Source organism: Mandrillus leucophaeus, unplaced genomic scaffold, assembly GCF_000951045.1.
Source record: "Mandrillus leucophaeus isolate KB7577 unplaced genomic scaffold, Mleu.le_1.0 Scaffold3, whole genome shotgun sequence".
Lineage (NCBI taxonomy): Eukaryota > Metazoa > Chordata > Mammalia > Primates > Cercopithecidae > Mandrillus > Mandrillus leucophaeus.
This window is the reverse complement of record NW_012103142.1, coordinates 7975658-7991890: the sequence shown is the minus strand read 5'-3', so window position 1 is coordinate 7991890 and position 16233 is coordinate 7975658. Positions and strand designations below refer to the sequence as shown.

The 16233-nt window shown below is 45.3% G+C and overlaps 1 protein-coding gene across 3 annotated transcripts in view; it reads left to right on the top strand.

Annotated features, from left to right (window-relative positions):
- The window catches only part of LRFN2 (leucine rich repeat and fibronectin type III domain containing 2), a 208887-nt gene that overhangs the window by 119890 nt on the left and 72764 nt on the right, over positions 1-16233 (top strand). Inside the window, exon 2 of one of the 3 annotated variants that reach the window (XM_011986650.1) lies at positions 14717-14724. The exons of the other annotated variants lie outside the window; for them this stretch is intronic. Within the exon in view, the coding sequence (XP_011842040.1) occupies positions 14720-14724 (5 nt within the window). The 5' untranslated portion in view covers positions 14717-14719. The remainder of the gene's footprint in view (positions 1-14716; positions 14725-16233) is intronic. 3 annotated transcript variants of the gene reach the window in all.

The window sequence follows — 16233 nt, the reverse complement described above, 5'->3', positions numbered from 1 at the left end:
CCAACAGCAGAGGGTCTTCAGATGCCAACTCAGCCTGCAGAAAAGTGAGAAGTTCAGGCAAGCAGTGAAAAGTGTTGCGAGAATAAATATGCAGACTCCTGGTTTTTTCAAAGCCCCACCTGCTGTGGGTTTTGATGGAATCGACCAATTGTCTTGACCTGGAAACACCTATCCAGCTCTGGGGAGGAAGCCAAACAAGAGAAACTGCAGGGGCTGGAGGGAAGGTGAGGGAAGATGAGGAGCAGAGACAGAGGGAGGGGACAGTGCGGGGGTTGACGGGGGAAGAATTCAAGTTTTCTATAAGTACAACCTGATTGTCTTTACTTCCGTGCACACACTGGGGAGCTTGTGTTTAGCACCCTGCAAGTGGGGTTGGGGCATCTATTTATTATTGGGTAATGCAAGTCATTGGGTCCCTGTGACTGGGCCTTCCAGCATTTGGGATACCTGGGGCATGAGGTTCACTAAATACGTGTGAATAAATAGGCCCTCACTGCTTCTGAGCACTCAGGCACCCTCTCAAGGCGCTTGCTTTGCAGTGTTGGGGTCCCCTGCTTACCCTCTTCCTTCAGGGAACTATATGTCTGGCTGTGGGTGTGTGGCAAGTCATTCCAGAGAAGGCGCCTCTCTTAGTGTAATACAAAGTGAAATCCTTCCTTGCTGATCTGGAGGATGGATACTGGTCTGAGTGGCCTTTCTGGTTGCGCAACCAGAATGAGCAAGTACTTGCAATATTAACTCATTCCATCCTCACTGCAACCCTTTGAAGGTGGCACTGCCATTGTCATCCTTTTAATACAGTATTGGAGCTGGGGGTGGCTGCAGTGAGTTACCCCAGGTAGCTCCACTCCTCAAGAGCAGAGCAGGGATTTGAACCCGAGCCAGCTGGCTCTAGGGTTGAACGCTCAGCAACATGCCACACCACCTCTCCCAGGGCAGCTCAGTGTGTACTGGGAAGAGATTTCAGCAGTCGATGTGACACTTTGCAGAGCTTCCCATGGCATGACAATATGACAGCATCCCTGAACGGTGGCAGCCTAGCCTTCGCTTGAACACATGCAGTGACAGCCTACTCATGACTTTGCCAGGACACCAGAGCCATCCATCTTCCTGTGGTTTGGATTTTGGGAAAAGTCATTTGGAAGTTGAGTGCCTGTACCTTCTGCCCTGGCTTTGGTTCTGGAGCCACTGAGAAGAGCCCCATCCGCTTTTCCAGACACTCGCAGATATCTGCACATCACCCTCCTCTGTACCCCTGCCTGCAGCCTTGGATTGAACAAGCTTGTGGGCCCCTGGCCCCCTTAGCCCTTTCTCTTTCTCAGCCACTGTCCCCCAGCCCCTCACCTGTCAGGCTCAGACCAGCTGGACACAACCTGATGTACCAACTTCCTTCTCAGCCTGCTGTCCCCAGGGTTGGGTGGGGTATTCCAGGTGTGACCCTGCCACTCCTGGTCCTTGCAGTCCTCTGTAGGATGAGGGATTAACTCAGGGGGCTCTGACATTCCAGGCATCTGTGGTGCAGCCACCCACCCCCTGTCCTGACCCTGTCTCTTGTGCTCCATCCCCACCCTTGGTGTTCCCCTGGAGGTGCGCCCAGGCCCAGCAGTTGCCTGTGTTGCAGGTGAATAGCAAGGACAGCAGCAGGTAATGCAGGGGCTGAGGCAAGGAGAAGCCAGGTGTGCTGAACCTGAAGCCTGGGATGAGAAGGGCTCACCACTGGCTACTCTGCCTTCACAGTTCCTCTCTTTCCATTGGGGAATTCCTCTGAGAGCAGCACACAGCCTCTTTTTTTTTTTTTTTTTTTTTTGAGATGGAGTCTTGCTCTGTCGCCAGGCTGGAGTGCAGTGGCGCGATCTCGGCTAACTGCAAGCTCCAGCTCCTGCGTTCAAGCGATTCTCCTGCCTCAGCCCCCTAAGTAGCTGGGACTACAGGTGCACGCCACCATGCCCAGCTAATTTTTGTATTTTTAGTTGAGAAGGGGTTTCACCATGTTGGCCAAGATGGTCTTGATCTCCTGACCTCATGATCTGCCCACTTTGGCCTCCCAAAGTGCTGGGATTACAGGCGTGAGCCACTGCACCCAGCCACACAGCCTCTTAAATTGTTAATTAAATGGAAAAACACTTGGCTCCATTTCTCTGTGGTTTCTGTTACCTGAGCCGGTGTGGAAGGAGGGGGCATTGTGTTTTCTCAGATGCACCCAGGCCATGACTGCCTGTTTCCCCAGCCCACATGCCTTGGGGAGCCATGTTGGCTTGGCAGGTGGTGTTCTGCAGGCAGGATGAGATGTGTGGCAGGTGAAAAACTGAGGCCCAGACATGTGCTTTAGGCACCCAGGGGCCCAGGATCACCCAATGTGATGTTCTAGAAAGACAAATCCGCCAGTGGGAATTCAAAAGGAAGGGACTGGCTCCAGGTTACAAGTCTGTCCCTCTGCTCCAAAGTGGACACTATGGCTGGTGAGGACCCAGCTGTGGGTAGATGACTAACTCCCAGGATTAACTACAGAGATGAGTAAAGTGATGGTTTGCAAGGTGCATGCAGGGTGGAGGGATGTCCTGGTGCAGCTCCTGGGTGGGACAAGGTAGGAGTAGCACCATTTTTAAGGCTATCAGGGTAAGGGAGGGGATGTCACCTCCTCTGATTTAGGTCTTGGCTCTAGCTCAGAGCCTGCTGCAGTATCTGCAGGCTGAGTCCAGCCTCCAAGGACACAGGCAGCTGGGCCTGCTCCAGACAGGATCTGGAGAAAGCTCTCCCTTCAGTTCACCAAGTGATAGAAAGAACAGTAGGGACCTAGGAAGGAGGACTAATGGGATGGGGGAAAGGGCCTCATTTTTGAAATACACTCATCATCGGCATCATCATCATCATCATCATCATCATCATCATCATCTCATTCAACTTTCCAAATACTGAGATAAGTGTATTACTTTACTAGGTCTACCAAAACAAGAACAGGTGGCTAAAACAATAGAAATTTATTTTCTCACTCTTCTAGAGGTTATGAGTCCAGATCAAGGGGTCGGCAGGGTTGGATTCTTTTGAGGCCTCTCCTCTTGGCTTGTAGGTGGCCATCTTCTCCCTCTGTCTTCTCATGATCTTTCCTCTGTGTGTGTCTATGTCCACACTTTTACTTCTTATAAGAATACCAGGCATATTGGATTAGGGCCCCATATATATGACTTCATTTTACCTTAATTATTTCTTCAAGAATCTTATCTCCAAATACAGCTATATTTCTCAGGCACTTGGACTTGGGATTTCAACATACTTATGAATTTTGGCCATATTCATCCTATAACAATAAGTAAAGCACACGTTGTCCTCACTTTACAGCTAAAAAATTAAGGCAGGGACAGAAGTGGCTTGTCTGGGGTGACTTGCATAGGGATGAAGAAGTGGAAGTGGATTTACCTCTAAATCTCATGCTAGGTCCAGCCCCGGACCCTGTGTCTTTGTCCTCTGGCAGGAGCAATCTTGGTAGACTCTTGAGCGGAGGCCTCTCCTTTCTGCCTATATCACCTCATGATGGAAACCCCTGCTTATACTAGACATTATTGGATGCCAATGGCTGTCTTTCAGGTGGGTGTCCTTGCTCTACCTGTAACATCAGGGGCTCTTTGAAAATGGGACTGAGACTCTTCCCTTCAATGAAGGGCTCCCTGGGACCGAACTTCATTTCCCCATCTGGAACCTCCCCGAAAAGAGCAACAAATTGCAGAAAGATGGCCTGGCAACATCTGGGTGACCTTTGCTTAACACATTTATAGGTTCTCCTGATTTTCCCTCCTTTATCTTTGCTGCCTGCTCCTTGGGGTGATCTGGTCGTCTTGTCTTAAGGTCATAAAATATCTAAACATCAGATGGGAATGGACCTGCAAAGGTCATCCCATTTATTACATCTCCTGTATTCTCTTGCAGAGAATTATCCCATGATCTCAGATCCCAAAGAAGTGCTCAGTGGCTAATGAGAAAGACAGTTGGTAGCTGACAGCCTCAAGTCTTCCCTTGCTGTACCACTTTCTCTTTCTCGCCATATTCTAAGTAAGCCCTGTTAGACTGTAGGGCCTTAAGAGGATTGCCTTTTGTCACCACTACTGCCTTGTTCTGCCAGTTACCATCTCCACCCCTACAACCTTTTCTTTTCCAGGTTAAAGCTTCCCTTCCCCTCCAGGAACCTACCTGAGGGCTGCAGGGGCAAGTTAGAGGTCACTGCTGTTCTTCTCTGGGTGGACAGTGTGAGCCCACTGCTGCTCCACCTCTGTTCCATCCCATCCTGCCCTCCTCACTCCTGGTATTGGGAGGCATCTCTCCAGCCTCCAAATTCCCAGAAATTTGATCCTCTTGGGAACATCCTATGATGTTTGAGGATCCCGAAGCTGTTAGGTATCAAATCTGAGTCAAATCCTACATGGGTCAGGAGAGCCCAGGTTTTTGTGGTCAAATATCTCCCTGGTTCCTCCAATTAATTAATATCTTATGTTGGATTTTCCCAGAAGTAAACCAAGTCAGGATCTGAGAGTAAGTAGTTTATCTGGGGGTGACTTCAAGAGGCATTGATAGAGAAGTAGGGAAGTGAGAGCAGGAAGGGCAAGAAGCCAATATAGGGCTGCTCATAAGCAAGTCACTGATTTGAACACCTGAGACTCAGGTTTCCTGTAGACTTCCAGGAGTGCATTAGTTTCCTGTTGCTTCTGTAACAAGTTATCACAAAACTGATAGCTTAAAATAACAAATATATGATCCTACAGTTCTGTAGTTCAGAAGTTCAAAATGGGTCTCATTAACTAAAATCAAGGTACTGACAGAGCTACATTCCTTTCAGGGGGCTCTAGGGTAGAATCTGTTTCCTTGCTCTTTCCAGCTTCTAGAGGCTGCCCATACTCCTTAGCTTATGGCCCCATCCCCTCAAAGCCAGAAACAGTGGGTCTAGTTCTTCTCACCTCCTTCCCTCTTTCATATTTAAGGACCCTATTGATTATATTGGATGCACCCAGGATAATCCAGTGTAATATTTACAGTCTACTGATTAACAACTTTAATTATATCTGCAACCTTAATTCCTCATTGTCACGTAACCTCACATATGCATAGGCTCTAGGGATAAGGATGTGGACATCTATAAAGGGCCATTTTTCTGCCTACCACAAGAAATAGTGTATATTACTCCTGAGAGTCGTCCTACCCAAACAGTGAGAAGGTTGGGTTGCTTATTCACCAGCTCCCATCCGAGATTGGTTTGGAGCAGGGGGTGAGTAACCCTTCTGCATTTCTGACCTATTTTCCATAGCCTACTGACTCTTGTGGCCACAGAAGGCAGAGTCACATGTGCTTGGGGCAGGAAGCCCTCAGAATGCATGGGAATGGTGGGCATTGAGGGGTGTGGGTGAGACACCCAACAGGGTCTGCTTGTCTTTGTCCGTTTGTGCTGCCATCACAGAATACCTGAGAGTGGATAATTTATAAGGAACAGAGATTTATCTCTTACAGCTCTGGAGGCTGAGAAGCCCAAGGTCAAGGGGCTTGCATCTGACAAGGGCCTTCTTGCTGCATCATCCCATGGCAGAAGTGGGGAGGGGAATGGACAAACTCATTCTTTTATCAGGAACCTGCTCCCACCATAACAGCATCAATTCATCATAACCTAATCACCTTAAAGTTCCCAACTCTCAACATTGTTGCATTGATGATTAAGTTTCCAACACACGAACTTTGAGGCGTACATTCAAACCACAGCACTCCTATAACTAATTCATCTATTGATTCATCAGAAATATGAATGGTTAGGCCATGTTTTGTACCAGATCCTAGTGAGAAAACAATGAAAAACACACCAGTCCTTGCTTTGGAGGGTTTCACAGTCTAGTGGAAAGAATAGACCCATATGAAATCATTATAATGCAGTGTGGTAAGGGTAGCGATAGAAACCTGAGCTGCGCATTGGTGGAACACAGTCTAGAATAGGGATAAGAGACAGATCAGAAACGACATACTGCAGCGTAAAGTCTGAGTTAACACTGAAGGACATTAGGAATTGGCCAGATAAAGGCAGGTCATTGTTCAAGGTGGAAAGGAGGCATGAGCAAATACACATGGATAAGAAATGGTGTGATTGCATGAGCCCAGGAGTTCAAGACCAGCCTGGGCAACATGGTGAAGCCCTGTTTCTACAAAAAAATGCAAACATTTAGCTGGGCATGGTGGTGCATGCCTGTAGTCTCAGCTACTTGTGAAGCTGAGGTGGGAGGATCTCTTGAGCCCAAGAGGTTGAGGCTGCAGTGAGCTGTGATCGTGCCACTGCACTCCAGCCTCAGCGACAGGGTGAGACCCTGCCTCAAAAAAAAATAATAAAATAAAATAAAAAAATAAAGAAAAGAAAGAAATAGTATGATGCATGCAGGGAAATGCAGGTAACATAGAGTGAAGTATCCCTGCTTGCTTAAAACACTGGGCAGAGAAGGGTAGAGATTCTGCTAGAGAGTTGAGCAGGAATGTGGTTGTGGGACACTAGCACCCATTGGAAGATGTTCAAACACCATCTTGGAGCAAATGGGAAACCCTTGAAGGTTTTGAGCCAGGAGAGAATGTAGCCAGAGTAGTATCATTGTTAGGTCCCTCTGTCCACAGAGTGGAAAATGGATATAAAATACTGAGAGTAGGAGCAGGGGAGATTAGTCAGGAGCTATTGCAGCAGTCCAGGGAAGAGATAAAGAGCTTCCAAATTAGCATTCTGGTTGCAGAGGTAGAGAGATATCCAAGGGCAGCTCTGTTTGTAGATAAAATACTATTATATAACTTAGAACAAGGTATGACTTTGAATGACAGAAAATCCAAACTGGACAATAGAAGTTTATTTTCCTCTTATATAAAACTCTAGCTAGGTGGTCCAAGCTCCTTGCACCTTATTGCCCTGAATGTCTTTCACTCCCAAATCCACCTTATGGTTCAAGATGACCACTGCAACTCCATCTGTCACATTCACATTCCAGCCAGCAGGAAGGAGATGAGGGAAGAGCTCAACCCTTCCTTTAAGGACACTTCCTAGAAGTTGTCTATACCTTTACCACTTACACTTCATTCACCAGAACTTGGTCACATGGCTACACCTAGTTGCAAAGGAGACTAGGAAATAATGTCTTTTTTCTGGAAGCCATCTTCCTAACCACAATTCTGTTACTACACAAGGGTACATTGGGCCCTGGAAGCAACTGGTCCTTAGAAGGTAACAATAGACGTGTGCGCTGTGGCCAGACTGACCTGGCTTCCACTCTTTGTTACCTTGGGTACCTTCTGTGAGCCTTGGTGTCTTCATCTGTAAGTGGAGATGTAGGATTATTGTGAAGATTTGACAAGATGATAGACAAAAAAAGTTTTTATAAACTGCAAAGTGCTGTCACTCATGAGATATCATCACTGTGGTTGTATTCATTGTAGCCCCATTGATAAACCAAGATTGCTTTACAAGTACTGAATGAGAGATACAGATTTAGATGCCTCTAGGTCAGTAAAAATTCTTGGAATGAGGGAGGGAAAGAGTGAGGCAGGAGCAGGCTTTTTCCTAGACAGAGAGGACTTAGGGAAGGGAGGCTATGAATCATGTACTGAGGGGAGCTGCAGGGGTTTCCTGGAATGGAGTCCATGTGCTTCTGGAGGAGACATCTTTAGTCAAAGCCAAGAGGGTACCTGGAATCCTGCAAGAGAGTATGGAGGGACTTGTGTAACTTCGTTTGTAATCCACACATTCCTACCAGCCTATGTCCCAGGGCTTTTCTCCATCATCCTGAGCTCACCCATGCTTTTGCCGTTGGACCAAGCCAGGGTTAAGAACAGGAGCACAAGGCGACATACCCACACTTAATACTTAGTCTCTGTTTTTCTTTTCATTGGCAAATGAAATCATTTATTGGTTTTAGCTGAGGTGGCCTCAGTTCTTGCAGTAATTACTGCTCTGTCAGTAAATGGAGAGGTTTTGATTTCACAAAGGTATGTGTAAATTGTACGTTTTGCATTTGCTCAACCTTAATCAATACTGTAACAGAATTAAGAGGTCCAGCAAGACTTGTGTTCTTACCTAAGCTGATAAAAAATGAACCTGCACAACTACAAATGGGACCTCAGCTAATGTATTTGTACGTAGCCTATGACCATATTTTTCTGTATTGTATCAAATTGTCTCTAGTCTATTCAGGTAGTGACTAATAGAGTGTGAGGTTTTTGGGGGAGGGTGCAGTCTCTCATTGCTGCTACTAAAGGTTTTGTGTCATCTTCTTTCATGTCACCCAAATTACATTAAATTTCAATTCCAGACCTGGTAATCTCCCTCGCCTCTCATACTTTATTTTTCTCCTTAGCACTTACCACCTTCTGATATCATGTTTCCTTTATTTATCTCGTGTATTCTGTCTCCCCAAACTATAATATAGGCTCTGTTGAAGGTGGAGGGATTTTTTTGTTTGTTTGTTTTTGTTTTTTAGTGTGTGGGGTGGCTGGAGATTTGATCTATCTTGTTTACTGCTATATTTTGGGGGCTACAACTGTGCCTGGCTCAAAAAATTATTTGCTACACAAAGGAATGAAATCATTTGGCATGATTGTTGGACATGCAGTGTGTATAATTTCTTTTTTTAAAATTTTATTTTATTTTATTTTTTTAGAGTCAGGGTCTCACTCTGTCACCCAGGCTGGAGTGCAGTGTGTGATCATGGCTCACTGCAGCCTTGAACTCCTGGGCTCAAGCAATCCTCCCACTTCAGCCTCCAGAGTAGCTGGGACTGCAGGTGTGACTACCGTGCCTGGCTAATTTTTTTATTTTTTTTTATAGAGATGAATTCTTGCTATGTTGCCTAGGCTGGTCTTGAAGCCATAGTCCCACCTCAACCTCCCAAATAGCTGGAATTACAGGCATGAACCACTGAGCCCAGCCCAGTGTGTATAATTTCTAATGTCGCTTTTCAGCTCAAAATGTTGTTTCCAGATGTTTGTTATATAGTGCATGCTTCCCGATTGCCTGGCTGCTTGATTAAATAAATGAATGAATCAAATGTTACATTACAATGATGGAAAATAATGTCATTGTTTCATTCAATAGCCTACCCTCTCCCCTAGTTGTTCCATAGACTCAGTTGGCCAGAAGGAAGAGGGATAGGGAACAAGCATATGTTCTCTGCTCTTATCTCTCCAGCACTTGGCCAATATTTTTAAATAGCCTTTAATGACCATTGCATAAAGATGTCACTGCATCAGTGCTGTCCCCAAGCAGCTGGTAGACTGTGAAGTCTCCTCGTCTTTCTGTGGTGATCTATCCCAAGGGCTATGGAGGGGGCTTCTTGGGCCAGCTCACCTACTTCATTTATAACCCAGCTCCTGGATAGGGTATTCTGTTAAATACACCCTCTCCCTTGTAGGCCTCTCCTATGGTAATGCTCTTGCTACATAAGCCAGACAATTAGAGGTAATTGGGATAATTGGCATTTATTATGGCAATTTGCATTTCTACAGCAGACAGCACAGAACTTAGTACCCGGCTTGGGAATGTGCTTTTAGGATCTGGGCTGAATCCAGCTCTCCATTCTAATGCACACTTCAGAGGCCACAGAATTTGCCCCTCCTATGCTCATGGTAGGTCCTTAGGACAGGATTAGATGTGAGCCTCACCCACCAATCAGAAAGAAGCATGCAAATAAGGGGCTGGGAATTAAAGAAGCATCACCATCTGCAGGGGCCTGGGGAAGAGTCTACAGCCTGGAAGAAGTCCTGGGTCTGTGGCCAGAACCCTGGTGACTGATTTTTCACTACATTTACCAGATGTTTGGCTTAATTGAGAGAATTGTTTCACTATCTCGGTTGACTAACTCAAAGCTCAGGCCTGCTGTCAGTAGGAGCCTCCGGAAGGAGCCCCTGTGAGGGGACTCCACAAGAGTCCACATGGGGACTTCTGAACTGCTCCTGGTTGCAGCCACCTTCTCTGCTATCAATATTTTCCTTGTGCCCAGCTTCATGGGCACCCATTTGTCCCTGTCATGAATGAGGGCAGCGTTGTACAGTGGTTATAAATATTGGCTTGCAATTGCATCTTCCTAGGTTTGAATTCCTTCCTACCTAGTTGTTAGCTGGGTGACCATGAGTAAGTGACTTCACCTCTTGGTGCTCTTAATAATGCCCAGCTCATAGAGTTGATATAAGAATTAGATGAAATAATATATGAGGCCCCTAGCCAGAGACAAAGATTACATGTTCTCATTAAAAGGCCCTCCCTCCATCCAAACCACAAGCCTTTGCTGTGTGTCTTCACCAACAGATCCAGAAGGCACATAGTGCCAAGCATCCCAACAGAAGCACAGGTGAAAATGCCTTGGTATTTGGACATGGGAGCAACTGATCTTGTTGTAGGGAACATGCCGGTTTTTCAAGGGAGAAGAGATAGCATTTGTTCTGGGCCCTGAAAGACTGATAGGATTAGGCCCTGCAGAGATGAGAGGGGAGGACAGTAGGAAGCAGGGAATCATGAAGTGTTCATGGAGAGAAGTCCACAGCAAAACACACATGTTTTGTCTGTACTTGACATATTGTAATTTACTGTAAAAAGACAGTAAAAAAAGTGTTTGCAATTTAGCTGCAATTTACTAAGGAGTTATATGTCACACACCTTTCCAAGCTTCTTACTCTATTTAGTCACCCCTTGGGTAGACAGACCAGGGGAACACATCATCCCTCACAATTGAAGTTCCTCTGGTCTATTACTCTTGTGACTGACCCATCATAGATTTTGTTCACTTTGTTGAAAGTGTGGTGGCCAAGGTAAAGAAACAATTTCCTTGGATTCTTGGGGGAAATGAGAGTGAGACAGTGAGACCCAAAGGGCACTATTCAGTGCCCTCCAACCTGCCTGCCTAGCCCAGGGATCTGGCTTTCCTTCTTAGGGAAGGTAGAGATCTTTAGCCAAGTTTACAAACCGAAAGACTTTTTGTTATGTTGGTCTCATGGGTTCTTGGAAAACACATATGAAATAAACTGAAACATTTGTTGTAGCATCTGTTAATCCAGTGTATCACTTGGGATAAGGTAAAGTTGCTGTAACAAAGAGTCTGAAAAGAGAATGGCTTAAATGAGATAGAAGTGTATTTTGCTCTCACAGAGCAGTCTAGTTGGTGCTAGCTGGTGGGGTCAGCTGTGCTGGACAGTCATTCAGACCCAGGATTCTTCTGTCTTATGGTTCAAACCCCTTGGGTGCTGGGCTCATCTGCGTTGTTGGGGCTGGGTGACTGGCAACTACCCAACTCCTGGGAATTGGACAGAGAAGTCAAGAAGAAGAGCTTTTCTTTAAAGCAAGGGATGCCGAAGTTGCAGCATCACTGCTGCACACTTTGCTTGGGAGAACACAAGGTCACATTGTAATTCTAGGAGAGGCTGGTACCATTTGTCCAAGCAACCCTGGAGGAGGGATGGGGTCTGTTAGCATGGAAAGAAGGGTGATTAGTGATTCTGCTCTATCTCACTGCTGGGGGAATGGAGAAAGCTGAGACTTTATGTTGCTCTGGACTATCACCTGTCAACATAGCCAGGATATAGAAACCAGTGTGTAGACTGCAGTGGACAGCCCTAGACTGACATATATTGCTGTTCTCAGAGAACTTTGGACTTTTTGCTGCTCTTAAATAGTACCTTTTTTAAACAAAAGCGTGACGACTGCCTAGCTCTCTCTGCTTCCTAACGTGTGAGGCTTATCACTGCCTGCACCAATTGTCAGTGAAACCTCCGTTCCAGCAAATTGCCCATTCCTTGATCTAACCTGGCATAATTTATACACTTTTGTTTACAAAGCAGTTATCAGTGGTTTCATCTGTTCCTCACTGTCACCCTAGGATGAAGGCTGGGCAGGTTTTCTCCATATGTTAGAGAAAACAGACTCAGTGAAGTTAAGAAATCTATTAATTAGAATAAGCTAGATTATGCTTTAGTAATAAGTGGCCTCCAATCTTACACAACAAATGTTTATTTCTCACCCTCACAAAATCCACTATGCACGTGAATGACTCTTAAGGGCAGCTGTCCTATATGTGACCCTAAACAATCCAGGCTAATGATGGCTTCATTCTCCTGTAGCTACAACTTCTGGACTCCACAGCCCTCTTGGCCCTCATGGCAGGGCAGGAGAGGGGCTGGACAATCATATCTGTCAATCACACACATTGCTTTTGCTTACATTTCATTGGCCAGATGCAATCACAGAGCTCTCAGACCTGTAAGAAGGCTGAGAAGTGTTGTCTAGAAGGGGAAGAGAGCTGGATACTGGTGAGCACTCATCACATCTACCACACATGTTTGCACAAGATCCCATGGTAAATCATGGCACCTTCAGGTTTTCAAAGAATTTTATCATTTCCTTTCTCTCTGTTTTTTTTTTTTAAACAGGGCCTTGCTTTGTTGCCCAGGCTGGAATGCAGAGGTACGATCATGGCTCACTGCAGCCTCAACTTCCTAGGCTCAAGTGATTTCTCCTGCCTCAGCCTCCCAAGGTGCTGGGATGACTGGGATTATAGGCCTGAGCCACTGACTCTTGACTCTGGCCTGAGTTTTCTCATTTCTGATGTAACCCTATGCTGACAATAAGGCAAGCTCCACTTACCTTTCCCTTGGTATAACAGAAAATAATCCCTTTTTCTCCCCTAAACTTCCTTGTGGAATGATGGGCTTTTTTCCAGAGTAAGCAGCTTACCTATATTTCAAGGCCTTAAATCCACATATTTAAGATCCCTCCTTTGGATTAGGACTCTAAGGAAAAAACTCTTAAAATATACACATCTCTCTTGGCTTACGGACAGGAATGTAAACCATTGTTATCCATTTCTACCTCCGTATGGTGATGATATTCTTAGTGAGAAGAGACTAGGAATAAGAACAGGTATGTTTTGATAGGGGAGGAGGAGGAGAGAACAGAGGAAAGGGTGGTGGTGAGGGGTGCAGGGGAGGTGGTTTGGGATGGTTGGAGGGGATTGGATGGTGACCACCCCTATCCTTCACTGAGCTGAAAGATGAAGAGCTGCATGGTTGGTGTGTTCCTGGTTAGAGAAAAGCACGTGTGGTGATTCTGGGAATGCTGTTTTTCCCTAGGTGCCAAAATGACTACAAGTAAGTGGGAGTTGGGCTGCCTCTGAGGCTGGTTCTTGTGTCCTTGACCCAAGGAGCATAGCTACTGTTTTTCACCCTTCCCTTTTCTCTCCTTCCTTGGAGAGGGAGTTGTGAGCCTCAGGTCTGGGTCCTGGGCAGCCTTTAATAACTGTGTAACTGTGGAGAGCCCTCAATGATCTGTTTTCATTTTCTTCATTTGTAAAATGGAGATAAAAGTATTAAATATTCCCTTTAGAGTTCTTAGAGAATCAAACAAGCCAACCACTATGCCAGCTTTGTTACCTTTAAAGAGCTGTGCAAACACAAGGAGTTGCCGTGCAGCAGCAACACGATCATTATTTTGTGGCCTTGGCCACACACAAGAGCACAAGATTCAAAGAGATCAGTGACCCTAAGTACTCAGGCTAGCTACAAAGTAGGCTACTTCAGGCTTAGGAAACACATTTCATAAATATACCTGGGTCCTGTTTCTCTCAGTCTCTCTTTCCTAGATTCATTTCCTAGGAGTTCATTGTCCTTCTCCTCTGGCTTTCTAAGCAGTTAGCTGCCTCCTTCTTTCAGTATGAAATGAATTCACACTTCTGGGTATGTGTTAGTTTTTTGTTATTGCATAATGAATTAGCAGGAACTTAATGGCTTAAAGCAACACAGATTTACTGCCTTGCAGTTTATGTGGCTCCTTTGCTCAGGGTCTCACACAGCTGAAGTCAAGGAATTCTGATCTGTAGGCTTGATTCTAGGGGAATATCTACTTCTAAGCTCCTTTGAGATTGTTGGCAGAATTCAGTTCCTTGAAGCTGTAGAACTGAGGCCCCTTCTCTCTTGCAGGCTGTCAACCTGGGGATCTCTCCTACTTCCTAGGGTCTGCCTACCACTCCCAGCTGAATGGCCCTCTCCACAACATGCTAGTTTGCGCCATCAAAGCTAGAAGGAGAAACATCTCTCTCACTTTGAATTTCCGTGATTTCAGGAAGGGCTGAGTCCCTTCTATGGGCTCATCTAATTAGGTCAGGCCCACCCAGGATAATCTCCCTTATGATTAACTCAAAGTCAATTAATGGGAGACCTTCATTAATAACATCTGCAGAACTTCTTCTGCCCTACAATGTCATGTAATCACAGGAGTGGTACCCCATCACACCCATCATGTTGACAAGTCCCACCTCCTCCCTACTGCTGATATATTGTGCTCTTATGTGTGCTCAAGGCCACAAAATAACACAATAAAGATGATGGTGATGCTGCTGCTGCTGCATGGTAACTTCTCATGTTTGTACAGTCCTTTAGAGTGAGCAAAGCTGGGATATTTGTTGGCTTGTTTGAGCCCTGGGGGGAATATGTAATACTTTTATCTCCGTTTTAGGATGTTTCCATTGGCTAGTACCCCATAAGGAGTTAACTCCCCTGCACTTCCAGGTTGTGTCATTGGCCTCTTAAGGGAGTGCTCTTGAAGCCCAGTCTCATGCCATAGGGTGGTGTGGGGGCTTACGCCAGACCCCACGTGGAATCCACATGGCTGTATGGAAGTGTTCTGCTGAGGTGACAACTGGGGTGGAGCAAACAGCTGGTGGCCTGAGGGGCGGGTGAGGCCATGAGGTCATGATGTGTTTGGTAGAGTGGTGCAAAGCAATCTCAGAGATGCACAGGCTTCGCATACTGAGGAGTGACAGAAAGCTACTGTGATAAGTGAGAGGAAAGCATGGCTCCAAGGCAGAGACCATGAGAATGAAGAGGAGGGGAAAGAGTCAAGAGGTATGAATTTCATTTCAGTTATTTACTTTATAAATAGTTTCTTCTTATTATAAAAGCAATAGATTTAAATTTAAAAAATGGGAACAGTGCAAAACTGTATAATAAAAAGGACATCTTTTTTATGTCCTAGATTCCCAGTTACAGCTCTAAGAGAAACCTTTCAAAAAATTTCTGGCTTATACATAGATAGCATATAAAAGATAAATAGATGTGCTTATGTGTGTGTTTGTGTGTATGTGTCCTTTTCAGGGATACAAATAGGATCTCACTATGCATTAGGTTTTACAACTCAGCATTTCACATGTGGGTATGCTATAGGTAAATATTTAAGTTATATATAGTCTTTGGCTCTTATAAACAATGCTATAATAAAATTCTTATATCTAAATTTTTGTGTGTAAGTACAAGTGTCTGTGCAGAATAAATTCCTAGATATGAAACTGCTGGATCAAAGAGTGGATAGTGTAGAATCCTGATAAGATAAGTAAGCAAGAACAAGGAAGGGGTCACAGGTAGGGAAGGGGCCCAGGTAGGGGAGAAAAATGAGCAATTGTTCTGAGAGATGGCCAATCACAAACGATTTGAGGGTACAATGACCTCCTTCTGCACATACCCCCTCCAGCATGACCCTATAAAACTTCCCTCCAGCCCCAGGCTCTTTGCAGACAGCCCTTCTCTGCTGTACTGCCCATTGCACCCTTGCAACATATTTTCATACTTTCTCTAATCTGTCTTTCTTTACCTACAACTGTCTTGGTAAATTTTACCACCCACGACACCATCCCCAACTAGATGCACCCAGGACAGCATTAAAATTTCTATAGATATTTCCAAGTTGTCTTTCAAAAATGTCAACAGATTCAATAATTTGTGTAATTTGCACCTCCCTCCCCAACAGCCCCAACAGTGTTTGACTGTGTTTGTTTGACTACAGCCTCATCAGCATTGGCTATTATCAAACATCTTTGTCTCTACCAAACTCTTGGGGAAGAATGAAATTAAAGTGTTTTCCTTTGCATTTCCTTAATTATCAATAAAGTTGAGCATGTTAGACATCCAAGGAGGTTTTAAATGATCAATGGTCTTGGTCTGGAGCATCCCAACTAGACAGGAGACCCTACTTCAGGGAACCCAGAGTCATTCCTAGCAGGATGAGATGGCGTAGAGAGACAGTCCAGCACAAAAACCACACGGACTGGAGGGTTCACCTAAAGCAGGGAGAGCCAGGGAGAGGCTCGCAGGTGTTTTGAATCTGATGAAACAATGGACAGGGCCTGGATGTTTATGGGAACATTTTGCTTTGAGCTTTGTCACATCCGAAAGAACCTTGAAGTTAGTTTGTTGTAGAGAATC